General features: G+C 43.8%; 1 protein-coding gene across 6 annotated transcripts in view; it reads right to left on the minus strand.

Annotated features, from left to right (window-relative positions):
* pcnx2 (pecanex 2) overlaps positions 1–27314 on the minus strand; it is a 37825-nt gene that overhangs the window by 4466 nt on the left and 6045 nt on the right. Inside the window, exons 7-36 of one of the 6 annotated variants that reach the window (XM_071906596.2) lie at positions 26297–26506; positions 25146–25628; positions 24785–24962; positions 24245–24368; positions 23950–24092; positions 23062–23140; positions 22452–22587; positions 21668–21810; positions 20812–20965; positions 20168–20200; positions 19853–20024; positions 19569–19679; positions 18689–18780; positions 17424–17533; positions 16910–17018; positions 16140–16232; positions 15782–15932; positions 15140–15281; positions 14089–14266; positions 11600–11708; positions 11367–11496; positions 9410–9468; positions 8459–8674; positions 6864–7117; positions 5706–5939; positions 5273–5376; positions 4555–4699; positions 3660–3890; positions 2159–2316; positions 1926–2042 (exon numbers count right to left, since the gene is read on the minus strand). In XM_071906596.2, coding sequence (XP_071762697.2) covers positions 1926–2042; positions 2159–2316; positions 3660–3890; positions 4555–4699; positions 5273–5376; positions 5706–5939; positions 6864–7117; positions 8459–8674; positions 9410–9468; positions 11367–11496; positions 11600–11708; positions 14089–14266; positions 15140–15281; positions 15782–15932; positions 16140–16232; positions 16910–17018; positions 17424–17533; positions 18689–18780; positions 19569–19679; positions 19853–20024; positions 20168–20200; positions 20812–20965; positions 21668–21810; positions 22452–22587; positions 23062–23140; positions 23950–24092; positions 24245–24368; positions 24785–24962; positions 25146–25628; positions 26297–26506 — 4598 coding nt within the window. Of the gene's footprint in view, positions 1–1925; positions 2043–2158; positions 2317–3659; positions 3891–4554; positions 4700–5272; positions 5377–5705; positions 5940–6863; positions 7118–8458; positions 8675–9409; positions 9469–11366; positions 11497–11599; positions 11709–14088; positions 14267–15139; positions 15282–15781; positions 15933–16139; positions 16233–16909; positions 17019–17423; positions 17534–18688; positions 18781–19568; positions 19680–19852; positions 20025–20167; positions 20201–20811; positions 20966–21667; positions 21811–22451; positions 22588–23061; positions 23141–23949; positions 24117–24244; positions 24396–24768; positions 24963–25145; positions 25629–26296; positions 26537–27314 lie in introns of all 6 variants that reach the window. The other 5 variants (XM_071906595.2, XM_071906593.2, XM_071906592.2 and 2 more) reach the window with 5 other exon arrangements.

Genomic DNA, 27314 nt, shown 5'->3' on the forward strand with positions numbered 1-27314 from the left:
AGGAAGGAGACAAGAGAAAGAGGGAAGGAAGGAGGGAGGGAGCGACACTGCTGCAACAGCAGAAAGTAGAAGCTGTTGGCTCCCCTCCCAGTCTCCTGTCCAGCCCTCTCTCTCTCCAGTGTTCACTCCCACTATCCGCACATGTATTTAAAACTGCATTAAGTTGGCGGAGAGATCTCTCCCCAGCACCGACTTCCACCGTGTCAATACCTATAAATCCACCGAGAAGCACTCACTCAACAGCAAGTTGGCACATTGCACTGGAATCTGCACCTTATCCAGTGCATCGGTTGAATGTCACCTTCCTCACAAGTGGCCAGGTAATAAAGAAGTGCAAGAGGCAACAAGACGCTGCTTAGATCATATATAAGACCCAAAGGACATACACCTTTTTTATGTTATTTTAATGAGATTTCGCAAAGTTGATCCTCAGCTGAAATTACACTAAATCACGTACTGTATGGCCTCCAAGGCTAGATGATTTTAAGTAACACACGTTTTTGAGCATCCTAAATAATGTCAAATAAATTAAACTACATTGCAGTTTACATTTTAGGCATTTGGCTGACGCTCTTATGCAGAGCATGGTAGAGGGTTCAGTGTCTTGGTCAGAGACACTTCCCAGCAAATAAGCCCTTTTGGAGCCCATGTGGGCTGAAAATTGGGCCCCTTGTGGGCTGCCCACAGTGGGCCCATATCAGCCATGAAATGGTGCCCACGTGTGGGCCCCACAGTTTGGGGCCCTAGTGGGCAGCCCACACCAGGCCCAAAGCTGCACGGCTTGGTGTGGGCTGCCCACTGTGATTGCGGTTGTAATCGCCAGTTTACATCTGATTTGATTCAGTTTATCATGATAAAAAAGAGAAGATGACCACACACACGTCCCATAAACTTTTTAGCAGGTGCTGGAGTGTAGTAGCTGAAGTAGAAGAAAGAGAACGCTGCACATTGCTGCCAATGCTCCCATATATTTATCTTACAACGTTTTGATGATAGGTCTTCATCAGGTGACAATCACCACTGGCCAATTTATAATTTCAGTAAGTGACATCATAAACATTCGGTTTATCATGGCCAACATTGCAGTTACAGCAGTAGGACTGACTGAGGAGGAAGAGGTTTATCTGCCGTTCTAACACGTCTCTGCTGCCCACTGACACACAGGCGGACAGGTGTTACATATGTAAAGCTTAATTAACATGTTGGTTTTGATTGGCTGTCACCTGGGCTACAGCTGAGGATAACACAGCAGTAACATGGCTCCATCACGTATTCACGGGTGTGGTAAATTTATGAATCAGGGAAAATTACTGTGGTGCAGATTTTGTGTCCCGCTATTCTGTTACCACAGAGTTTTATGAATTAGCCCCTATGTGCGTAGCCAGTTTTAATAATACCATTACAGAAAGCCAATACGGGCTTTCTGTGGGCTGCCCACGCCTGGGAAAGCCCACAGAAAACCCACGCAGGCCCATAGGTGGGAAAACAGCGTGGGCCCCGCATGGGAAAATCTACAGTGGGCCCTTGTGGGATTAGAGTGGGTTTGCCCCAGCCCACACTGCCCACAAAAACCCCACAGTGGCCCTGCAAGGGGTTGTTTGCTGGGTTTGGGACACATGGTTGATTGAACCTGTGACCTTCTGGATACAGCACAGTCTTTCTAACTCCTAGGTTGACCTAAATAAGAAAAATGATAAGGAAGTATTTTTTTCTTTCTTTAGCAGTAGTAAGAATGGGAGGTAGAGCCTGAGGAGGCGAGCTTTCACTGAAAGAATTATGAGCAGAGAATGCAGTCTTGACTGAGGTGGAAAATATAATGTAAGAGTTTTTATAACTTTGGAAATTTAATTTAGGAACACACACACGCACACACACACACACACACACACACACACACACACACACAGATGTTGTAGTGGACTGACCGCAGCCATTTGGAGCAGAGCCAGGTGCGGATGGCGTCCAGACTTAAAGCCCCTCCTCCGATGCTGCGGAGCGTGTGGTGCGTTCCGGCGTAAGACGTTGTCAACGGTGACACGTACCTGGAAAATAACAAGAATTTACAGTGGGTGACTCCCAGAGGAATTCAAACCTTAACCCTCCTGGTGCTAGTGCCATGCTCTACCCATTTGGCATTGAAAATGTGGGTGAGACATACATGGGATAGCCCAGCGGCTGGTCGCAGGATGAGTTGACCATGTTCCTCAGTGCTTGCTTTGAGTTCTGGATGCTGCCGCGCTCTGGGTTTCGATTCCGTAAGAACACCAACTCCTGCTGCTGGCCCGCCCACAGACCGCGCACACACTCCTTATTGATCTACAGAGAGAGAGGAGGAGAGGAGGACAGGAGGAGAGGAGGAGAGTGGACACGATGAGACGATCAGATAGGAGTTCACAATTCAAGACGAGGGAAGAGGAGAGAATTGGAGGACCAGAGGAGATTTGACAATGATTTTTTGAAGGGGCGTTAAGTAATTTATTACTTTTATTGCCCTCCATTGGCGACCAGTGATTTAAAAAAAAAAAAACATTTTCACAGTAGAATGATGAGGCTGGCAAATTAGAGCAGAGATCCAGCAGAGACATCTATTGAAGAGGTAATGTATCACAGTGCAGAATAACACTGATTTGTCATTTGTTTGTTCCAAAACACAGCATGGGCAGGAAAGTGAGCTTTTGACAGCCAGAAATTTCAGCGCTTGTTAAAGTAATCATTGAGTCATTGGTATTGATCCACAACACTATTAAACCCCCCACAGATATATTGTGGTCATTTTGTGCTACAACACAGTAAAAATCTTATCTACGGAAATTCAACTGAGTAAGCCTAGTCTTTTTAGATGACATCCTGCTTCCAGAGGTGGAAAGTAACTAAGTACATTTTACTCAAGTTCTGAGGTAGTGGCACTTTACTTTAGTATTTCCATTTTGTGAGACTTTATACTTTTACACTACATTTCAGAGGGAAATATTGTACTTTTTACTCCACTACATTTATCTGATGGCTGTAGTTACTAGTTACTGAATAAGTAACATGTTACATGCAAAACATACATATATATACTGTGTATACAACAGAATAGTTAAACCTAGTGCCACCTGGACCACCTACAACATTAAAATACTTCTTACAGGTTAATGCATCAATAATTTACACTCTGAATGGGACCATTCTTCAGAATGAGTACTTTTACTTTTGATACATCAGCACATTTTACTGCTAATACTTCTATACTTTTACTTAAGTAAACTTTTGAATGCAGAACTTTTACTTTTAATGAAGTATTTTTCCATTATGGTATTGCTACTGTTACTTAAGTAAAGGATTTGAGTACTTTTTCCTCCACTGCCTGCTTCACATTCAATTCAGTTCCACACATTCACACATAGCAGCTTCCCAGTACAACCACAGTCTTCTACTGGTGTCCACTGAGCAGCTCTACTGGAGCAGCTGGGGGTCAGGTGCCTTGCTCACAGGCACCTCGGCAGTAATTGTTGAGGGAGGGGAGAGCTTCACTCATTCACTTTCCCCACACACATTTTCCAAGCCTCTCCTTAAGGTCACAAGCCCACTTCTCTAACCTCTGGGCTACTGCTACCCCCCAAAAATAGAAATAGTCCTTCTCATTACACACAAGCCCACACTCCGACCCCTTTTACCTTGATGACCTTGAAGTTGAGGTGGCGTTTGTACAGCATGATGATCTTGTACTCGTCCGTGCCGTCGTCGATCATGTGCCTCAGCGTGAGCAGCGTGTCGCGGCTGGACAGCACCGCCTTGCGCCAAGCCGGGTCGCTCTCGTGGCAAATGACCAGGCTGCTGCGGTAGTTACTGATGGCCTCATACAAGATGGACGCCTCCTCGGTCTCCTCCAGGCACGTGAAGTGGTCCTGAGAGGGGACAGTAACAGTAGAATTGAATCAAAATATTAAGAGAATGTCTACTCCAGGCATCTGAAACAGCCTTCATGGGGATGTATGTATCTTAAAGCCATTTTGATCTAAGGGCTTATGCTTATATGCTTGAAATGTGTTTCTTAGACAAATATAAATAGTGAAGTTGATGCCTATGTATGGATTTCTTTCCAAAGCCTTTGCCTTAAAGAATCTAAAATAGAAGATAGTTTTGATTTGTTTCACTTTTTTGGTCACTGCATGATTCCATGCGTTATTTCATACTTTTGATGTCTTTACTGTTATTCTAAAATGTGAAGAATCATAAAAATAAAGAAAAATGCTTGTGTCCAAACTTAGAGTAGAATTCAGTTGAGCACAATGGCAATGCTGTTAAAGAAATCGTGCTTTGAAATTGCAGTGAACTAAAGTGGAAAACAGTGATTTACAGAGACACTGGGATGTCTGGGATGTCAGAATGATCTCACCTCAGCGAGACAACGAGAGCGAGAGAGAGAGTTAGAGACAGAAAGAGAGACAGAGAAACACAAGCAGAGGCAGAGAGAGGAAGAGGGAGACGGAGGAAACAGGATTACAGTCCCGCGGACAGAGCAGCGGTCATTATGATCTATGATCTAAATAAAAAACAGAGGTGTTTTACCTGGTGCAGTTTGAGGCTCATCCTGACTGCAGGAGCCACCACCTTCTGCAGGAGGTCCATATCGGCGAACACCCACTCGTCCTTGGTGGCGATGCGGAAGTCGCCTTTAAACAAGGTGTTGAAACCATACAGGAACGACTCCAGACTTTGTGGGTAGAGAGAGAGAGAGAGAGAGAGAGAGAGAGAGAGAGAAAGAGAAAGATATTATGAGACTGTGAAGTTGAATGTATTTAAACCAGACAAAGACAAAATCCATGAATCAATTGTAATGTTTAATATACTGTACCTTATGTCTGAATGTTGTGGATGTGTAAAGATTTAGCCACTATTGCCCCCTTCTGGTATCCTTCCTAACTGCAGGTAGATATCCACTATATCTACAATGCCCACTATCTTCTCCCCAGAGTCCGGAGTCTCTACAGTTCATCTAAACTACATCCATTGTCCTTAATCCTGTATTTTTATATAACCAATTTTTCAGCAATGTAAGTCAAAGCGCTATTACAAGAATCGGGAAGCGAGGAAAAATACCACTCTTTGCTTTATTTATTGCTATTTTTAGGTTTATTCTAAAAGAAAAAAGCTTTGAATATGAGCATTTTTAGGGTTATTTTTGTTTTTATTTTACTGATTTCTGGGTCTATAAAGTAAATTCCTTTCTGTCATGTGATGTTCCTACTGTTCTTTGGCCTGACTGTGCTCTAATTACCAGGCTTACCTGTTGGACATGTTGTGTGATGCAGTGCCGAGGGATCTCCTCCCCAGGACAGAGAGAGCATAAGACAGAGTCACCAGAGGAGAGTCTTCATCACTGTCTACAGGCTGCAGACACACACACACACACACACACACACACACACACACAGGACAAACATTAGATATTGGCATAAAATGAAAACAGGGTACAGATTCCGCACAGTCCCACGGAACATTTGTTGTGACGATTCTCTCTGAATACGAGAAAAGGCTTGTGGTAGTTGTGTGAAAATTTGCAGCTAAGGTGTGAAGAATGATTCATAGTTGGAGTTTTCACATTTTCACAATAATACAATTTACTTTCTTTTATTCATTTCATACTGCTGAATAAAGAGCAGACATGATTTGTAGAAAACGATTTTCTCAGATGCTCTAAACCATAATGAAGCTTGTACCGTCTCCATCTTGCCGGCGCAGTACTGGATCCACTCCAGGTAGACGTTGCAGAAGCTGGCGCGCGTCACGCCCTGCAGGCAGTGCACGTAGTCCTCATCGATCTTGACGCTGAAGACCTGCGGGTCCCGCTCGATGTGGTGCCACTTGGTGTAGGACTGCAGCGACTCCTGGATGGCCGCATCCTTCAGCCAGCCGGACAGCTTGGGAGACTGGACCAGGTAGTAGATGATGCTCTGGGAGGAGAGATGGAGGGTGGGAGGGGAAGGGGAAGAAAGAGGTAGAGAAGAGGAAATGAGAGGAAGAAGGGAGCATGGTGAGGAGAAGGAGCAGCAAGGGGGTGGTAGATCAGATATAAATGAGTTACTGAAGAGAGAGAAAGCAAGAGAGAGAGAGAGAAGGGGGAGAGAGTGTGTGTGCGCTCACACGTGCACATGCCAGTGTGTTATGGCTGCCGAATACATCAGGGATCACTGTTGGCAAGCTGCCATTCGTGATTATGACTAATGCATAAGATATTGCTTTCTCTGTCAATTAAGTTGTTTGATCCTCTGGCAGGAGAACCTTAAAAAGCCCATTGAGATTGGTGGAATATTCCATTGTCAATCTGCCATTGGAGAGAGGCTGACTGAATATGTCAAGCTTTAATGCTGCACTAGGAAACTTTACACACTGGCGACCCCACATGGCAGCGAGAAATTTTGAACTTCAACACCCAGAAAACATGTAACATGACAACAGTAAACCGCACACGGTACACGCATGTTTACCAAACTGTCTGGTCTGTGATGCTTTATACTAAAGGACACCAGAGGAACGAGAGAGGCAAAACATCTAATGTTGTTGAGTCATTTGGGCAAGTTGCCAATTAGGGGGATGGGGCGCTCAATTTGGGACTCAGTTGGGATGCAAAAATTTTGTTGCATTGTATTAAGATTGTTCAGCCACCAACAATTGCAGCCATTCAAAATACCCAAGTATGCAAATTGTGGAACCTGAGAAGGCAATAGGCAGGTTTGCATATTGTCTGCCTTCCCAAAGCTTGTACAATCATCTAAAACACATGTACAACCAGTTCTGTACCATGCTGAACTGTGCCACAGTATGCATGACCCCATACTCCGCCCTCCTGCGCATTTGAATTTGGAGTGAAAATGTACCTTCAGGTAGTAGGTGATGAGCAGCTTCCGCAGGTCGTAGACTTGCAGCATGGTGGCGGCGTTGTTCTCGCTGATGCTGTAGCCCTCCAGCAGGTACTTGGTGGCCATCACCTCCCAGGCCAGCCAGCGCAGGTTGAAGGCTGCGTTGCAGGACAGAACATGGGGCAGGTGGCCCGGCTCGCAGCAGCAGCACGCGTCGTCCTCCTCCACTCCCTCCGTGATGGCCTCCACCTCCCGCTGCTGGCAGTACGTACCTGGGGTGGAGAGAGATGAAGGCAGTCAGTCAGTCAGTGAGTTAGCCAGCTGGTATGTCATTCATTCATGACATCATTTATTCCTTTTCAGGGTCATGGGGGGCTGGAGCCTATCCCAGCAAACACTGGACAGAAGGCAGGAAAGACACTGGACAGGTCGCCAGTCCGTATCAGGGGTCAGTCAGTCAGGCAATGAAATTATCAATATACTCACTGTATGCATCTGAAAGCAATCAGTCTCACTTCTGCCATATAAGAGAAGGAAGGAAGGCAGGAAGGAAGGAAGGAAGGAAGAAAAGAAGGAATGAAGGAAGGAAGGACGGAAGGAAGGAAGCAAGGAAGGATGGAAGGAAGGAAGGAAGGAAGCAAGGAAGGAAGAAACAGAGGAACAAAGGAAGGAAGGAAGGAAGAAAAGAAGGAATGAAGGATGGAAGGAAGAAAACAAGGAAGGAAGGAAGAAAAGAAGGAATGAAGGACAGAAGGAAGAAAAGAAGGAATGAAGAACAGAAGGAAGGAAGGAAGGAAGGAAGAAAAGAAGGAATGAAGGAAGGAAGGACGGAAGGAAGGAAGGAAGGATGGAAGGAAGGACTGAATGAAGGAAGGAAGGAAGGAAGGAAGGAAGGAAGGAAGAGACAAACAAAGGAAGGAAGGAAGAAAAGAAGGAATGAAGGACGGAAGGAAGAAAAGAAGGAAGGAAGGACGGAAGGAAGGAAGGAAGGAAGGAAGGAAGGAAGAAAAGAAGGAATGAAGGAAGGAAGAAAAGAAGGAATGAAGGAAGGAAGGAAGGAAGGAAGGAAGAAAAGAAGGAATGAAGGATGGAAGGAAGAAAACAAGGAAGGAAGGAAGAAAAGAAGGAATGAAGGACGGAAGGAAGAAAAGAAGGAATGAAGAACGGAAGGAAGGAAGGAAGGAAGAAAAGAAGGAATGAAGGAAGGAAGGATGGAAGGAAGGAAGGAAGGATGGAAGGAAGGACTGAATGAAGGAAGGAAGGAAGGAAGGAAGAGAGAAACAAAGAAAGGAAGGAAGAAAAGAAGGAATGAAGGACGGAAGGAAGAAAAGAAGGAAGGAAGGACCGAAGGAAGGAAGGAAGGAAGGAAGGAAGGAAGAAAAGAAGGAATGAAGGAAGGAAGAAAAGAAGGAATGAAGGAAGGAAGGAAGGAAGGAAGGAAGAAACAGAGGAACAAAGGAAGGAAGGAAGAAAAGAAGGAATGAAGGACGGAAGGAAGAAAAGAAGGAAGGAAGGAAGGAAGGAAGGAAGAAATGAAGGAAGGAAGGAAGGAAGAAAATAAGGAATGAAGGAAGGAAGGAAGGATAGATATGGGATAGTCAGTCACACCGTACCTCTGAACTCCAGCCCCCTCAGCTGGAAGGTGACCAGCCCGTTGCCGATCTCGATGAGGTGGACCAGGGCGTTGAGGTAGTCAGAAGCCAGGATGAAGCAGTCTCCGGCGCTGTAGTTGCCCCAGCGGCCCAGCAGCAGGTCGCCGCAGAGCGAGTGCTGCAGCGAGCGCGTCAGGTACTCGTAAAAGATGGAGTTCAGGTTGTTATCGTCGCACCCTGGGAGAGAAAGACAGCGGTGAAGTGCACAGTTACAGTTACATAGATGGATGTGTGTGGAGAAACGACTAAGAGGGTGGAAAGAAAAGAGATCTAGCTTAGCCGTTTCCTTTCCTAATTGATTCAAAACTGAAAAAAGGCTGTGCTTAACTTCAAAAAGTGTAAGCATAACAAACTGTAAAAAACTGTAAAAACTGCAGCATTGACACATCTGAGGATATCCAAGCTCACACTCACAAATCGTCCTAATTTATTCCAGAGCATCAAAAACAATCTTTCATCTATTAGCTGTCTGACAGACAGTAAGGCGTCTTCATTTAGAGAGAACAGGATAAAAAAAAGTACGTAAGTAAGTAAATGTTTGTTTACATAGCACATTTCCTACACAGGGAAACTCAATGAAACTCAAATAAAAGCAAAACTTAGGAAAAACATAGGGAAATAGTAGAAGTAGTACAAATACACATATACATAACATATATACATTCACACATTGAGAGAGTGTATACCCATATATGCATACTTATATAAACATACATATACACAACATACCTCACATACAGACCCAACTCCCACCAGCAAACACATGCATACAAGCATCCTTCCACACACACACACGCACACACACACACACACAAAAACTACTCAAAGGCTTTAGGAAACAGGAAAGTTTTCGAAGCAGATGCTGCCTATACTGGATAGCGACTGTGAGCAGTAGTTAGGAACAGTCCTTACCTGTCTCCTTATCCACCTGGGACACCAGCCTGCTGTTGGAGTTGTCAATACGCTTGGTGCTGTAGAGGGAGGGAGGCAAGGAACAATTTAAACTAAAGACCAAACAGACCAGTCAACCTGAAGCAAAGTCAGGAGACAATTAAAATCGGGCCAAAAACGTATTCCCAAGACACAGGAATCCAAAGCTATTGTTTATGCTGCCAAAGTGTTCCCAAGTGTGTTCTGTGTGAGATTGCATGGATCAAATATCGAGTAACACACTAAAAAAATCAGTTTTGGGTGAAATGAAAACTTATTTAAAAATGGGTCCCTAGAGAAAAGGGTTCGAAAACAGCTGACAGACAATATATCTGCTGGTTCAACAGCTCAGGAATACTCCCAGGACTGTATTCCCACTGTGAAGTTCCTCAGAAGGAAAGTGCTGATGGAGGGGCTAGTCCCCCTGAACACCTTATTCAGTGAAGTCTGGGAGACAAAACACATCGTCGTAAGTTTACACTGCTACAGTAATCAGAGATACTTGAAACTAAATAGCTCGAAACCGAGAGCCTGAATAAAAAGCTTGGTATTTTATTGTCTCAGATATTGTTGTTGTCCTTGTTGTTAAAAGACTGCTGTCTTCTGGTTTTCGGTGTTTAGTTGAGGCTTAAAATGGTGACATGGAACTTCTACTGTACATACTGTATATCTCCAATCTGACTCCAGCGGAGACGATGCTGTCAGTGATTTGAATTTCACATCAACACAGTCTAAATATGTGCATGTGCTGCTCTTAAGTGCTGTTTCATGTCAAATCACTGGGGTTTATACAACAAAACTGCAGTGTGGCTGGAGGACTCTGGTGTATTTTTGGAGTGCTTTCAGTGAGCTGAAGTAGAAACAGTCATTCCCATCAATAAGTAAGAGGGGTTAGGTTGTGTGTGTGTGTGTGTGTGTGTGTGTGTGTGTGTGTGTGAGTGTGTAAGCAAGAGAGAGAGAGAAAAGTGTCTGTCTGCTGGTCAACCTAGCTCAGCACTTAAAAAGACTCTCAACAAAGCTTGATGTGGATTTCTTCCCCTCACTCTGCTGCATCCATACGCAGACCAAGCAAACCCAAAACACAATAAATAGCTTTGTATAGGGATGGGACGATATGCTTATCTCACGATACGATTCGATACGCGATATGGGCTTCACGATTCGATACAACCACGGTACGATGTAATAAATAAATAAAAGTTCAATGACGACAAAGTCTGACTCTGCAGAATTATGTTTATTGCTGAGCCACAAATCTTTCTAGCAGTGGCACTGGCTTGCCAGAATGTACAACAACAATTTAAAAATGTCATTCCAAAGTGTAAATAATATAATTTGGATGGAGAGCTTGTGAAATTGTGATGGTCAAGCCGTCTCATTTGTGATTACTACAGCAGAATAAAATGTAGCTAATATTGGGATTTATTTTTCTGCCCCACGGTGCGTATTGTCACCCTTTTGCATTGCGATATATTGAATTTCGATATATCGTCCCATCCCTAGCTTTGTGTGATGCAGCACTGTGACCTTGTATACCAGGATTTGCACGTGTTGTCCACGTCTTATTTTGAAATTTGGTCTGTACATGACAGATGTCACATGGACACAGTGAACAACACTTCTAATATGGTTCAATATGGAGAACGGTGGACTTGGATGTGGAGTTTTCCATTTCTAAGACGTTAAAAATGTATTTTAACAACAAAATTGATCTTTGGAGTGTCCATTTTTCCATCTATCTGTTTTGTAAACATTCAAGGAGGAAGCCATAGTATCAAATTCTGTTCTTAACCAGCTGCTTCTAGCCGCACTGTATGTGGTCAAGATTTCCTTTTGAACAGGTCGCGTTCAGACTCAAGTAAATGCAAATGATTTCCAGTGACCTCTCTAGGCTGTTGGGGCCGCCCCGCCTCTCTCCCTCGCTCCATCAGGGCCTTACTTGTAGTTCCGCTCCCAGAACTTGACGGGCCGTGGGTAGGAGGAGATGAAGATGGCGCTGCCCAGGAAGGGAGCCAGCGGAGTGTAGAAGATGGTAGTCAACAGAGTCTGGAGCAACAGCATGGCCGAGTCTGGCAGCACACACACCAGTCAAGGAAAGCAGATATATTGATATTGATGCACTTACACTCACTCACTCACACACACACACACACAGGTCTTGGCAGAGGATACGAGGCACAGCAAAGGGCTGAGCGAAGGCATGGAAAGCGCTGCCCCAGGCAATCTGCCAGGGAGCGATGTAGACCAGGATAAAATGGAGCTTCAGCAGCAGCTCACGCATCTGGACACAAACACAAACAACACACAGTCAGTCCAATACACAAACAGAGCTCAACAGAAGGATGGGATACTATCACATTTGGCATTTTAATCTGTTATTTACCTCACACAACCCTTGCCACATAGTAAAACAAAGCTCAAATATGGCATTACCTATTGTTGTATATCCTCTAGAATCACTATAAATGTTAATAAGCCCTTTTTCAGTTTGCTGAACTGCCGGCATAGAAACTAATTTTACCTGCTATAAAGTGCCAGATTACATTACAGATTACACAAAATAGCAATTGAATACAAAATGTCACTGTTTTTGTGTGTTTTTGCAGAGTAATGTCATTGCAAATCTCCCTGTGAAAAAAGACTCTGGTTTAAATCCATTTAAAACCAATAGCTTCACTAGCAGGTTGTTCTACTTGTACTTGAGTTAGCTCTGCACAGTGCAGCCAATACATGATCTGTCCCCAGGTCACTATCTATTCATACAGAAAATATCTCACCATAAAACCATTCAATTCACCATACTAAATAAGCTAATGAAAAGAAATGATCAATCCCTATTTCAATTGCTCTCAAGCGGCTCACTCTGGCTACTATGGTTTTCATAGCTGATTCCCTTGAAGTGAAATCAATTAAATGATTTCACAAGTCACTGATAACTCTTCCATCCCCTGGGTCAGGGGGTTCAGGTCAGGAGTCAAATAGAAGTCAGAGGTTAAGCCATGCCAACATGGGGTGAGATTGGTCCCCTTTACCTCCTCTGACCCTCAAAGACAGAGCAGCATCACCAGAAACTCATTGGCTGTAAGTAAACAGGCTTTGTTACATTTGTTGTCCCTTGATCTGCTTTGTTTCCTTGCCCAGCTACATTGCCAAGTGTGCCACAGACCTTAGTGTCAAGGTTGCGAGCTGAGGATTTTATGAGACAGACAAACTGTTAGTCATAGTTTACAGTCTAATTCAGGGGTGTCAAAGCATGTGCCATGGAGGGACAACAGTATGCAGGTTTCTATTCCAACCAAAGACCACACCCGGATCCGTTTCATTAGTTATTTTAACCCTCGTCGCCCTCGTCAACTTCTCCTTGGCAATTCCCCTCGGGGGAATCCCTGCTGTTATCTTACTCTCAGAAAGTTCACTTGAGTTTTCAGAGTAAAGGAACAGCACCCTTTACTCGGAAAACTCAAGTGAACTTAGTGAGATCGACCCTTCGAGGGCCGAGGGAGCGGGTCAACAATGATGTAAACTCCACGGGGGGATTTCACAAACAGGATTAGTGAGTCAGCCAGCTAACTTTAAGAAGTGTTATGAAATATCTTCTGAAATGTTGTTATTAGCAATCATCAACATGCATGACTGAATCATATTCCTAAACCTAATATTCAAGTTTTGTTTTACAGACTCAAATCAGTGTCAGTGTTGGGTTATATAGCATAATATTTTTCACAGTTATCTGGCAAACTTTCTAATCCTTCTTTGTGAAAAAACCCCCAGGAGCGCACCTTGCCCAGAATTCATTGTGATCGTTCGTCATTTTCACTGCACAAACCAACATGGTGGAAGAAGCAATATATATAAATGTAAACAATATTCAGAGAATTTGATCTTCTTTATGAAATTAACTCATCTGTGATACTTTATTTTTCTTTACTTCTTATTAATTATTAGACCTGCTTAAGGATAACTGCTTTCTGTTTCATAGACTCCGCTTCCCGCTCGGACCCTGACCCTGCCTTCACGTGAGGTAGGGGTTATAGATCATGTACCGAGGGGAAGTAAAGGAGGGCCTGTCAATTTGACTAATGAAGCACACTTCAACCAGAAAGGAGGAAGTGAAAGAAAACGTTTGGTTGGCATGAAAACCCTCCATGGCACATGGTTTGATGCCATGGTTTATTAAAAAGTTGCCTTTGACTGGGCGTTTTCTTCTTATTTTAGTCAAATGTGGACATGAGCACATTCAATGCTTGTTTCCCAGTCTGGTGTGTGTGTGTGTCTGTGTGTGTGTGTGTGTGCATGTGCGTTTGGGTTTGTGTACTGACCTTGTGGAAGTGTCTCTTTGGAAATCTGTGTATCTGTCTGCCTATCTGTCGGAGTGTGTGTATCTGTTTCCATATCTGTCTGTCTATGCGTTTGTCTTTTTCTTTCTCTGTTCTGTATTAATTTGTCTCTGTCGGTTTGTCTAACTTCCATGCCGTGTGTGTGCGTGTGTATGATAATAACTAATGAGTGTGTTTGTCTACTTATGTATCTTTCAGTTAATCAGCCCATCCGGATGCGGACCAGTACACTCCCAAACACAGAGTCAGAGGAGATACCACAATAGCTTACACACACACGCTTACAATACTCTCTCCAGCTACCATCGACCCCCGTTTCCTCACCTTGTGGAAGACGATGGACATGAGGAAGAAGTCGAGCAGGAAGCTCTCGGAGGCGTGCGGACAGTCGAAGTGGAAGAAGACGAGCGTGAAGAGGAGGGTGAGGAACTGAAGGCTGGGGTCGCAGAAGGACGAGCGCAGGAGCTTCAGCCCGGCAACCGTCGTCAGGAAAACATCGCAGCTGCAGGCGGCAAACAAACAACAACATAAGCTTCAGCCAGCAGATTCAACCGGCAGGCCGTCGCACGCATACAGACAATCACATACACGCCAGGGTTGGGGTCAATTCATGAATGAACTCATCGATTCCAATTCAACTGAGGAATTGGATTTGGAATTTGAAAAGAACCTACAACTGGAATCTAATTGGAATTTCAGGTAGTTTAATTTAATTCAATGAAATTCTGTGAAATTCCATGTTTTGTTTTTTTTTCTTACCACATATCTGCAGATTACACATAGTGTTATACATTATCCGTACTGAATATCATAACATGTTAAAGGTTACTTTCAGGTGGTATTTGATGCATAACATGTAATCATAATCCATACATTATGACTGAATGTATCTGATTTGTTCAACTGTCTTTTATTTGATTCATGTTCGATTTGTTTGATTTATAATGTTTAGCGAGTCAAGACAGCCTCTCTTAGAAGTGGAATTTCATGGAATTTAATGGAATTCAATTCTGTTTCCTGACATTCCAATTCAATTCCAGTTCTGTTTCCTTAGATCTGGGTAACATTCCAATTCCAACTCCAGGAATTAAATTGGAATTTACCATGCATTCTCAATTCAATTCATGAATGGCCCCAACCCTGATACACACACAGCCCAGCAGAGCATATAGAGCACAAAAAACAGAGAAAGAAGCCAATTTCCCTGCAATGACCTAAATACCTAAATAAGTCAGTCAGCAATAACCTGGCACTACTGCTATCTAGAGACTGTGTCAGTGTGTGTGTGTGTGTGTGTGTGTAAGAGAGTGTACATGAAGAAGCATGCATGTGTATGATGATGTATGTTCATGGGTGTGTGTGTGTGTCCACTTACTGGATTCCCAGCTTCTTGCGGTGACTGAGGGCGAAGCCGTCGTTAGTGAGCGCGCTCAGTACGATGGCGGGATACACCACGTACTTCTCAAAACACAGGAGCCCCACGTACAGTCGCTCAAACCACATCAGCACAGCGTCCTCTGGTGGAGGCAGGAAGGAACAGGAGCGGATCAGAACTAGAGACCTGGCTTTTTCAGAAGCATCTTTTTCTTTAAAGAGTAACTAAACCTCCCAAAAACACTTTCCTTAGCTGAAAACCCATGTATTTGGGTATTTAGTAATGTTGTTGATGGATTAAGGTCCAAATCTTGACATTTCAGTGCAAATGTGTTGGATTCTACAGATTGTGTTATAATCAGTGAGGATAGTCACATTGATACATCAGTGATTATGTTGACAAGATGGCTATTTAGAGTAGGAAACCCTCATCCTAGTTGAGTCAGAGGTTTGTGCTGCTGAGTGTGGCTTGGCAAGTTGTCTCACGAAGTATAGTGAAACCACAGAAGTGTCAGCTTACGCATTAGTGGGAAGAGAAATTCTGAGTTAAGAAAACACTGATGAATACTGAATGTTGGTCAAATCTGTCTTCACAAATAATGAATGACAGACAGCTGTAGACTGTAAAGGCAGGAATGCTGACCTCTGGGTTCAAACTGGTGGTACTCCTTGGTCTTGAGGACGGGGTGGGAGATCCACAACCAGGGGTGGTGCTTCCTCAGCTGGGGGATCAGGTAGTGGGTGACGAATCCCACCGTCCCCGCCAGCGCGTACAGCACGATGGTCACAAACGGCTGGAAATAATGAAAGAAAGTTGATAAACATGAACAAATAATGAAAGAAAGTGATCATAGTTGAATTAGTATTCCTTCGAAATGTGACATAGATCAAAAGTAATATGTAGTCTGTGTGTAGGGTGATTTTTGCCATTTTATGTGGTGAGCTTTAGTCAGAGTGAGGCAAAGTAATGAATGAATGCAGGAAGCAAGCAGGAGTCTCACCTTAAGAGACAGAAACACAGTACTAGCAGTGATGGCGAAGGTTAGGATGTAGGCAACGGAGCAAACAACCACATCTGACAGCAGAATCTCCTTCTGCAGAGTACGAAAGGGAGACAGAGCCGCTATAATTCATAATCCACACACTGGATGAAAATACGATAATCTGTCAGAATCATTCAAGTGTCTGATCTCTGACTACTTGTTGGGAGCCCACGTTTATTGAGATCAAAGACGCCACGGCTTGAGAACTGCTGAGTGCGTCACAATCCCCATTAATACTGAAAAGCAATGGGAGGCTCTTTTTCTCTAATGCGCAATTCCCCATAATCATATCAGAGACTGATAGAAAATGTTGTGTCATCTAGCTGGCAACACTAGCTTTAAATCAACATGCCCTCCCATGTATATGAAACTTATGGCACAGCAAATTTCTAGTGACAATTATTTTGTTTAAGTGTTGATTGGAAAGTTGTTTGTTCACTTCTAGAGCTGATATGGCTTTGGAGCAGCTAAACTACCTCTGATGGGTGTGGATTCATATAAACATTGGCATTAGTGATTTTTACTCTCAGAGTTAAATTAACACTGACAATTTTGCTGCTTGAATTTTGAACAATATGGTAACTCATATTATCCAAATGTCTAATAATAGTCTGAACCATGACTCATCATCATCCACTAATAAAAAACATTAGCGATAAAACAAAACAATATTAGATTCATAGGAACATTAGATACATTATCTTAATTTATAATTAAATTCTTGGTACCATAGAGTTCTGCAGCTTCTCCGGCAGCGGGTCTTTAATGTCGGAGTCTTCCTCCTCCTCTTCCTCATTCTCCACCAGAGCCGGCATTAGCTTCGACTTGATCAGGGATCTGGAAAATGTACATTACATTTGAAGGGTTGGGTAACCACAGTGACATGCAGAATGTCATTTGTTGAATAACTTGAACAGATTTTATGCGTTTCAAAATTGAATCCCATTGAAAGCTGAAGAAATTTTTAAATTGAATATATTAAGAAATTGAAATTGAATTCATTCTAGTTTCGAGTTTTTGGGTTCTATTTCTAAGATTATCTTTACTTACTATTTAGCTCAAGTGGATTATGGTCTGATTTACATGTACCTCCATCTGCCTCCTTCTGTCCTTATGTGTATTAATTCAACCTGCTTTCCTTGCACTTTATTTAGTTGTCTGTTACAGTATTAAGAGGACAGCAACAGGGGACAACACATGCACACACACACACACACACACACACACACACTGATTACTTACAGTAGTACAGAAGGGTCACTGCTCTGGCGGCTGAGGTGGTAGGAGAAAACCACCAAGAGGCCGCAGAAACCAGAGAACAGGGCCGGGGTGTGCTGCTCATCCCACGGCTCCTATAACCACACACACACACACACACACACACACACACACACACACAAACATGTTTATGAATCATACACAGAAACCCCCACACACACAGTCACCAGCAGGACCTTGCACTTTTTAAAGCCAGACAACACCAAAAACAAATATCTTTGACAGTCTGCTACATTAGGATCTATGCGGTTTAAAAGCAGTTTAAAAGCTTCAACACCGGCCACATCTCCCCCCAGTCACATCCTTCTAGTCACTTATGAAGGATGACTAGCAGCACTGTGTGTTCTGCTGCAGTCCTACTTAGTTCCATCAGTGAGTTCTCCCGCTGCAGGCTATTTATAACTGAGCTCTCAGTACTCTTCTATCCCTACAGCCAGGAGACTGATCGGGAACACTGATTCAATACAACATGAGGAGAGGAGGAGGAGAGGAGAGGAGAGGAGAGGAGAGGAGAGAAGATGAGAGGAGAGGAGAGGAGAGGAGAGGAGAGGAGAGGAGAGGAGGGAACAACAAAGCACAGCAGAACAGCACAACATAACAGAAGAGAACAGGGCAGAACAAAGTAATACATAGCAAAAGAGAAGGAGGGGAAGGAGAGGAGAGGGGAGGAGGAGAGGAGAGGAGAGGAGAGGAGAGGAGAGGGGAGGAGAGGAGAGGAGAGGAGAGGAGAGGAGAGGAGAGGAGAGGAGAGGGGAGGAGAGGGGAGGAGAGGGGAGGAGGAGAGGAGAGGGGAGGAGAGAAGAGGAGAGGAGGAGAGGAGAGGAGAGGGGGAGAGGAGAGGGGAGGAGGAGAGGAGAGGAGAGGAGAGGAGAGGAGAGGAGAGGAGAGGAGAGGAGAGGAGAGGAGGGGAGAGGAGAGGAGAGGAGGAGAGGAGAGGAGAGGGGAGGAGAGAAGAGGAGAGGAGAGGAGGAGAGGGGAGGAGGAGAGGAGAGGAGAGGGGGAGAGGAGAGGGGAGGAGGAGAGGAGAGGAGAGGAGGAGAGGGGAGGAGGAGAGGAGAGGAGAGGAGAGGAGAGAAGAGGAGAGGGGAGGAGGAGAGGAGAGGAGAGGAGAGGAGAGGAGAGGAGAGGGGAGGAGGAGAGGAGAGGACAGGACAGGACTGTATTCACATCTCCCCATATACCCACTATACTTTGGCTGTGTTTCAACAGTACATCCAGATAATTTCTACCTTGAGAGCTCCAAAGCAGAAGCCGTAGAGTAGAGACAGAGCGATCAGACTGCGTAGGATGCTGTAGACTGCAGAGTGAAGACCTGTAGCAGCTGGGACACACACACACACACACACACACACACACACACACACACACACACACACAACTGGCTTAGTTTGATTAGCTTAGTGGATAAAACTGCATTAAATAGATTGAAGGTGAAAATACAATGGGAAAGAATGATAAACAAACCTGAACATGAAAGATGTAAAATATGAACAGCCTATTAAGGACTTACATTAAGAATTCCGACTTTAGTTTTGAGTATTAAGAATTTTGTTTTATGGCTTTTAAATCATTATGAAGATTCAACTTTACTTTAAGGCCCAATAATGAAAAACTGCCATCGCACTAGTGGCTTTGTTTACAAAGTTATTTTGTGATTTCTTACTTTTGATTTGAAAATATATCATCTGAGGTTTTGATAACGTGACTAACTGTATGTAACTGTATCTAAGAAGTAAACATGAGTTTTACATGTATTGTAAGGCTGTAAGGCTTGAGCTATTATAACACTGGAGTAAAACACACCTCAAGCTCACGTCAAGCTCTTCAACCGCATATGTAAATATACCCCAAAAGAAGGTAAAATCATTTCTGGTAATTATCTTATTTACTTCAGTATTAATAGCCATACAATTTACACACACAGGCATCACACCAAGGCAAAAAAACAATGTCTATATCCATAAATGTTTCACTTTGCTGTGGAATCAAGAGAGTTAAGAGTGAACCTCGATTCTGTTCTGGACAGAAGTTTAGTCCAGTCTAAGTTCTGGACTTATGGAAATATGGACGCACCATTGAAATATGAAGGTAACAACTATTTCTACTAACCTGTCCCACCAAAGAAGTGCATGTCAATCTGTTCCAGTAGGTAGATGGTGAAGGTGTTGATCTGAGGGAAAAGGCCCACGAGGAAGGTGATGGGGAAGCAGTAGGTAAAACCTGTTACATGCATAACACAAGGATAGGTCAAACTTTGGCTAATATCTGTCATAGACAACACATCATTTCAAACAGAAGATTACCAAAAATACAAATAGAATAGGGGTGTGTGTGCGTGTGTGTGTGTGTGCGCGTGTGTGTGCGTGTGTGTGTGTGTGTGTGTTTATCCCTACCGACTAGCAGGTCCCGTAAGAAGCGCAGTGCGTCGTGGCAGACGATGGTGACTCCGTACAGCGTGGAGACGGGCAGCTCCTTCATCCTCAGCAGCTGCTCCAGCAGCCAGATCAGAGCGCAGAAGATACAGAAGTAGGCCGCACGACTGTAGGCTACCAGCTGGTTATGGCCCTGCAGAGACACACACACACACACACACACACACACATACACACACACAATATTAGATAAGGCTTAACCCTGCTTTCTAGTATGTATAGTATATAGTATATAATATGTTACTATCTATTTATCAACAACGAGGTTAAACTCACATGTGTTGGTGAGGCTGCATCTGGCTGAACACTCTGGAAAGCAAAACACGGAAGCCAATACTTCATCAATATTGTCATCACAGTTGAAAATAGTATTGCTACTACCCAGTTTAGCAGAAGGGAAGTGAATGGAAGCAAGTCAGAAGTGACACATGTGAGGTCAGTTCCACTTTCAACCAACAGTAGGTCAGCATGATGAGCATCCTCAATTTACATATGATGTAATTTATCATTCTGTCTTCAAATTAGACCATCACAGAATTCAGTGTTTAAAAACCACAAGTCTTGCTTTACCCGCACAGATTGGCCCAACTGGTCATTTTGATTTTCATTGGACAGAGTAAATGTTCATATATAGAAAACTGAGATAATAGCTCTAAGATAGAAAGCCTCCAGTGAGAAAAAAAAGTAAGCTGTATCCACAATGTCCAAGGCACTCTAAAATCCAGTAAGGAGGGAAGAGACTAAAAGCTTGAAATTTAAAAAGCCTTTATTGTCATGGCTTAGAGCCAACGCATTTGGACCACAAGGCCTTCAGAGTAAATGTTCAGAGTCAGAAATACTGCATGGTTAGCGATTCAGGAGGCTCGCCCCAGGTAAGGAGTAGATAATATCAACAGAGATTTGGTGTCTTCTTACTGTACCTTCAGTAAGGAGTACTGGCAGCTGGCGATGACCAGGCAGAACTGGAATACCCAGAAGTCTTTGAAGCAGCCGTGGTTGAGAAGCAGGAAGCCCAGGAAGGAAACCAGGAAGGCCATGAAGACTGCAACCAGGTTCTCCAGAACATCCTGGTTCCTACACAAACACATACAGAGACATACAGTGCACGCAGTAGCTAGTTATTAGGGTTAGGGTTCATAAAAATTGATCATTCCTGCATTGGAAATCACGTGCTGCTGGTTTGCTGCTGGTTTGCTGCTGAATATAAAACAGACAGACAGGCATCAAGGGATTCAGTTACTGCTCATCTGAGTGATCAAATGGGCAAAACATGACCCAAAAAATGACCCAAGTGACTTTGAGTGTGGTAGGGTTGTCGGTGTGAGGTGTTTTTCAGACACAACGGTGTTTTAGATTTGCTGAGAACAGAGAAAAAAACATCCACTTGCAGCTGTGGGTGAAAAAAGCTGTTGATCAGAGGTCAAAGGAGAACGGCAAGGATCATGCAAAACACAGCAACACTAATTATTGACATGGCACTGTAAAATGTCAAAAATGCATGAAAACAAAAGAATCGAATCAATCAGTTTTTCTCAGTTCTCCAAAAGTTGACTTGGGGAGGTAAATGTTTCTCTAGGACAGAGAAAACATCTAACACTACAACAAAATAACTACACCAAAATCTCTCAAATTCTTTCACATTTATCAAATTCAAGTACTATAGTGGCTTAATTTGGGATAGAAATTAAAATAACTGGGTGTTACTTTTTTACTTAATTACTTGGCCTGCAGAGTAATATGAATGACATGAGTTTGTGGGCGGGGCTTGTGTATTACCTGTCCAGTAGGGCAAGCAGGGTGAGTCGGTCATACAGGATGTTGATCCATTTCCCAGGAAACAGTTTGAGTTTATAATAAAGCTTCCTGGTTGGCTTCTCCTGAGTGGACGTCTCTGACGACTCGTCCAAAGAGTCCTCCTCCTGACACACACACACACACACACACAAATAATTTATATCCACACAAATGCAATAATGCAGGAATAAAAACCATAAAGAATCAGATGTTTTACATGTGCATGAATTGTCAGGTACGTTAACACAAAAACAGTCAGAATCATCACAGGTGCACAAAGCAACACTTTCTCCACACTGTGCAACACACAAGCCCACGCATACACAGTAGTTCTCTGATGATTCGGTGGGATTTGAGCTTCAACAACTGATCCAGGCAGTCGCTGTCATCCCTGCCAGCGTACATACAGCGGTACTGAGTGGAATGCTTCAGGACTGATGTATGGCTGCTATTATAGACTGCAGCACTGACTCACGTTTACGTAGAGACAGTTAATCACAGTTAGGCAGAGAGGGAGGGAGAACAAGGCAGAAATCTGTGTGTCTGGCCTTGATAGCTCCACACTGCTGTCACAAGAGACTAATGGTTTATGGCCTGGAGTTGCAGGGGAGAATAAAAAAGAGAGGAGAGGAGAGGAGAGGAGAGGAGAGGAGAGGAGAGGAGAGGAGAGGAGAGGAGAGGAGGGAACAACAAAGCACAGCAGAACAGCACAGCATAACAGAAGAGAACAGGGCAGAACAAATATATGTATATGATATGTGGATACCTGGAAGATCTCAGGGTGCGTCCTTCGTGGGCGGAGCCTGTGAGCGGGGATGATGCGTCGCTGGAAAGGACAGTCGGAGTGACCGCCCACCAGGCCGTCCTGACACTCTGAGTTGGAGGAGGTTGACAGCAGGTCACTGAGGACAGACACACACACACACACACACACACACACATACACACAGGCACGCACATGCCAGGCTGATGTTAATACATGGAATGGGCGATGACGCTGAAATCAATATCACGATAATCAATATACTGTATATACATTTGTCAGATATCGATATACAGTATATCACTATATGGCTCATGTATGCTAAATCACATGTTAAATAGTCAAATGTTCATCCAATTGGGTGGGACATCAAACAATAATAATAATAAACACTAATATTGAATTATCGCTCAGCCCTACATGGAATACACCTGATTAAGGGCAGGCAGCCATGACAGTGGAGGAGGAGATGGAAGAAGTTAAGCAGGTTAAGAGAATAAAAGAAGAGCAAGAAGGAGCGGAAGCACAAGTAAGCAGTGGGAGAGAAAGAGCAGGTAGGAAGAGAAGGAGGAGGTGTAGAAACAGGGGAAGAATAGAAAGCTGACAGCAGTACCACATGTTTCCAGTGATGAGCTCGGCTCCTAGCGGCAGGTTGAGCGCTCTCTCTGCATACAGCTTGCGAGGCCTGTCTCCTGGTGAGACAAGCAGACGCATCAGACTCATTACACACAAAACCTCTCCTCGGATAACCGATGTGCCGTAACTCACAATCAACTGATGAGCTGTTAAATCCATTTTGTGGCATTCATGTTGATTTATCAGCTCTTGAGGAAAAGCATCTGAGCATTACTGACGGACAAATATAACTGAACAGCTCGACGGCTTCACAGATTTGACCCATTTCAGACACGCCTAATTTAATCTACCAGCATTTTGAGCAGTTTTGAAATTGAAGCCATCAGCTGTTGGTAGTGCCCCGGCTGACAATGTATTAACGGCACCTCATTAACTTCTTTTTGCTGTACACTGCAAAAAATCTCCATCTTAACAAGTACTTCAGTCTATTATTATCTATTATAAATCTATTATTGTGTCCTAAAATCGTAATTTTCTTGAAATAAGTGAAAAAATCAGCCAATGCGGTTAGATGATTTCACTTGTTTCCAATGCAAATCAACTTGTTTTAAGAATTATGTAAAATCAAGTGTCATTTTCTTGATAGTAGCGCAGTGATCTGCCTTATTCTGACTTGTTTCGGGGTATTGACACTAGAAAATTCCTGAAAGAAGTGAAACTGCATTGGAATCAGAGCTAGCAGAACTGTTAAAAATAAGATTTGAAGGCTGAGTGAGAGACTAAATGACTTGTATGTTACTCATCCCAGCCTGTCTCCTGCACAAATTACATTACAACGCGATAATGGTGAGATAAGGTAAATACTACAATCACTTTCAACTGTTATTTTGCCCGCATCTGATAATGCCCAAAGGTAGCTACTCACTGTGTACAGTGTGGAAGGTATAAGCCTCTTCTTTGTTGGTGGCCTCTGGCCTGCAGATGACCTGCAGCATGGAGCTCTCCGACTGAGAGGTTTGCGAGGGTAAGGAATCATAGTCCGGGTCTTTCTCTCTGTCTGTCTGGGGACTGGGGGACAGGACACACAAATAACTGAGTCGACCGAGAGTAAAAGAGCCTGGGGTTCAGTAAGTGTGCATGTGTGTGTGTGTGTGTGAGTGTGTGTGTGTGTGTGTGTGGATGCAGTTGTGTGCATATACGGAGTCTGTAGGTGTGTGTACCTGTCTGGGGAGACTATTGGGATGCGTGTAGGCGGTATAGTCTGCAGTGTGTCAGTAGCCAGACTGTTGGGCGGGTTGGGTCTCTCAGGCTGGCTGTCTGTGTTCGTCTCTGTGATCGCCTCATCTGGTCTGGGAGCCGCACTCAGATCCTCTGGAAACAGGCCAAAGAGAAATGTTTATTTGATAAAATTAAATCCAAAGTCACGATTGATGATGGGACCATTTTCTGTTTGTTTGCTGTCTAGAAAGTGTCACCATTTCCATGATATTAGATAGTATCAGAGGTATCGCCTATTCAAAAACATCATACTAACAGATTATTCTGGTGTTGATATGAATATGTTACAATAGGCTATCCAGTGGCCATTCAACATAGTCAACTGCATTGGGAATTTAATCTGCAGCACATAAACCAGATATGACATTGCACTCATGCATGCGTCTGTATTTACACAGGGAACCAGATAGAAAGAAGAAAGTGAAGAGGATTTTGGCCTTCAAAGTACGTTTAGAGGTAAATGCACAAACCCCTTGGCTGACATTCACCTTCCTCTCCAGCTTCCACTTTGCGTTCTGGCCCCTCCTCTTCCTGTGCGCTGGCCCCTCCCCCTCTGGTGCTGAGCGAGCCCAACAAGGAAACAAACTCCAGGAAGTTGGACTCGTTTGGAATCTGGCCCTCCTTGGCCTCCAGGTCTGACTTGGAACTGGTCATGGTGGTCTTTTGGACAGACAGACAGGAAGACAAATGTTTGTATGTGTGTATGTATGCAGGGATGGATGGATGGATGGATGGATGGATGGATAGATGGATGGAGATAACACCTGCAAACAAACGGATTACTGAACTTATCCTCCAAAGGAAAGCCGATTGCTAATCTACAGAGCTGAAGTGCCAACATACTGTGTTTTGGGAACGGTCTGACAGTAGAACAGCGTCTTTCCCGCTGTCCATGCTGAGCCCGCGGATGTGAGTCCTTCCCCCCGGCCCGTAGCGGCCGAACGCAGGCGGCAGACGCAGGAAACCCTCCGAATCCACGTTGAGATCCGGAGAGTCCGTGTCATCAGGGTGGGAGTGGACATCGATGCCCGACGAGCTGTTGTCATTGGTCAGTTGCGGACTCGGCGTGTTGTCGTCTGTTATCTGCGGACCCAGATGTTCCTGGTCCGGATCCTGACACTCCAGTGTGGTGGACTCTGAACTGGTCGTTTCCCTACACAGGTGAAACTCTTCGCTCTGGTTCGTCGTCTCCAGCTGTTTGGGGGTGGGGTCGTCCTCTGACCCCGCCCCTTCCTCTCCCTCCTCCCCCTCCTGCCTCTCCTCCTCAGGGGAGTCGAAGGTGATGACGGGGATCTTGATGTGACATTCTCCTGCCTCCTTCTGAGCCTGATGGGACAAACACACACACAACATTATTACATTACTTTCATACCCATCTAGATATGTTGGGAATACAGTGGAATACAGTATTATAAAAAACAACCTTACCACCAGCAACAGTGATAAAGGCATGAGCCGAAACACCAGGACTGGTGTGGTAATGGTGGTGAGAAATGAGAAAACACAGCCTGGTCATTGTTTATGTGCCCAACATCCCTGCAGCTGACTTCTCCTTTTAGAGCAAGCAGCACAACTTGTAGCCCAATCAACTGTTTTACTCTAATCTCATAGATATAAAAAACTATACATATATACAGCAAGGTTTCCAGCTGTCTTTTTACATCTTTAGCATTTTGTTTACATTAAAATGTGGGATCATTTGCTTTCACTTTATCTCACAGCACACAGTAGCCATTTTGCTTAAAGTCACACTGAAAGGAAAAATTACTTGTTTGCCTTTTTAGCTGATTCAAACTATCGTACCATACTCCTATTTGCAAAAAAAGTCAAAAGATGTATTTTCTTGTACTTTTATATCAAAATCTCATTACCTTTACTACTTGGAAAATAGTAAATCTTTAGTAGTGACTTCATTGTGTACCAGGAGGCGTAAATAAAAATTCCAACCAAAGAAGGACACTAAAATGGAGGCACAAAACGGTTCATGTGAAAACAAGTCCTAGTCTTACCTGTGCGTTCTCCAGGAGGCTCTGCATGACGCTCTCCTCCAGCTGAGCGGCCATCTGAGGGTCGCAGCTCATGGTGATGATGATCTTGACCGTGTCGCTGTCGTCCAGGTGAGCCGTCACCGGACCCGGGCCAGAATTATCCACCAGCACCACCGCGATCTCATCAGAGCAATACGTCTCCTCCACTGGCTCAGCCTGAAACATGAAGACAGAGGCAGACAGAGGCTGGGAGAACGGCTCTTTCCATCATGTACTAAATAACCAGAAGGCAATGATTGGTGCCTTCCTTTTCATTAAGATAACCTTTTAAGACCTTTCAGCTCCACTGGATAGCACAGAGTATAGAGTGATCAGAAAGACACGAGAGAGGAAGAGCGGATAGTAGGGCTGCAACTAATGATTATTTTCATTATTGGTTAATCTATCGATTTATGTTTTCGATTAATCAATTAATCATTCTAATTAATCATTCTGATTAATCATCTATAAATGTTAAAAATACAATAACTACTTTACTTAGTCTGACCAACAGACAAAAACCCAAAGTATTCATTTTATAATGATATGAAATGAAGAAAAGCAGCAAATCTTAGCATTTGTGAAGCTGTAACCAGCAAATGATTGGTATTTTTACTTGATAAATGACTTATAATATCAAAATTATAATCAATAGACTAATTGTTTCATCACTAGTGGGTAGCATGCAAGAAGTTCTGCTCTGCGCTTATGAAGGTCCATTGACCGAAAGCGTGTGGATAGCATTTTTCTCTTTCTAGTGTTATGCCTTAGCTTCCACTACCTTCACCTTTGGGTGTGCGGTTGATTTTGTTTCAATGCAACCATGTCAAAGAGTTGTATGCCACATTCAATCCGATTACACTGCAAACAATATGGTATTCACCCTGGCTTACTGAGCTGCAAAGGCCCAAAAATCGACTGAACAAGTACAGATCAACCTACAGTAGCACCCAATCTAAAAGCTCTTTCTAATCTACAGTATTCT

Source organism: Centroberyx gerrardi, chromosome 15 (genome assembly GCF_048128805.1).
Source record: "Centroberyx gerrardi isolate f3 chromosome 15, fCenGer3.hap1.cur.20231027, whole genome shotgun sequence".
Classification (NCBI taxonomy): domain Eukaryota; kingdom Metazoa; phylum Chordata; class Actinopteri; order Beryciformes; family Berycidae; genus Centroberyx; species Centroberyx gerrardi.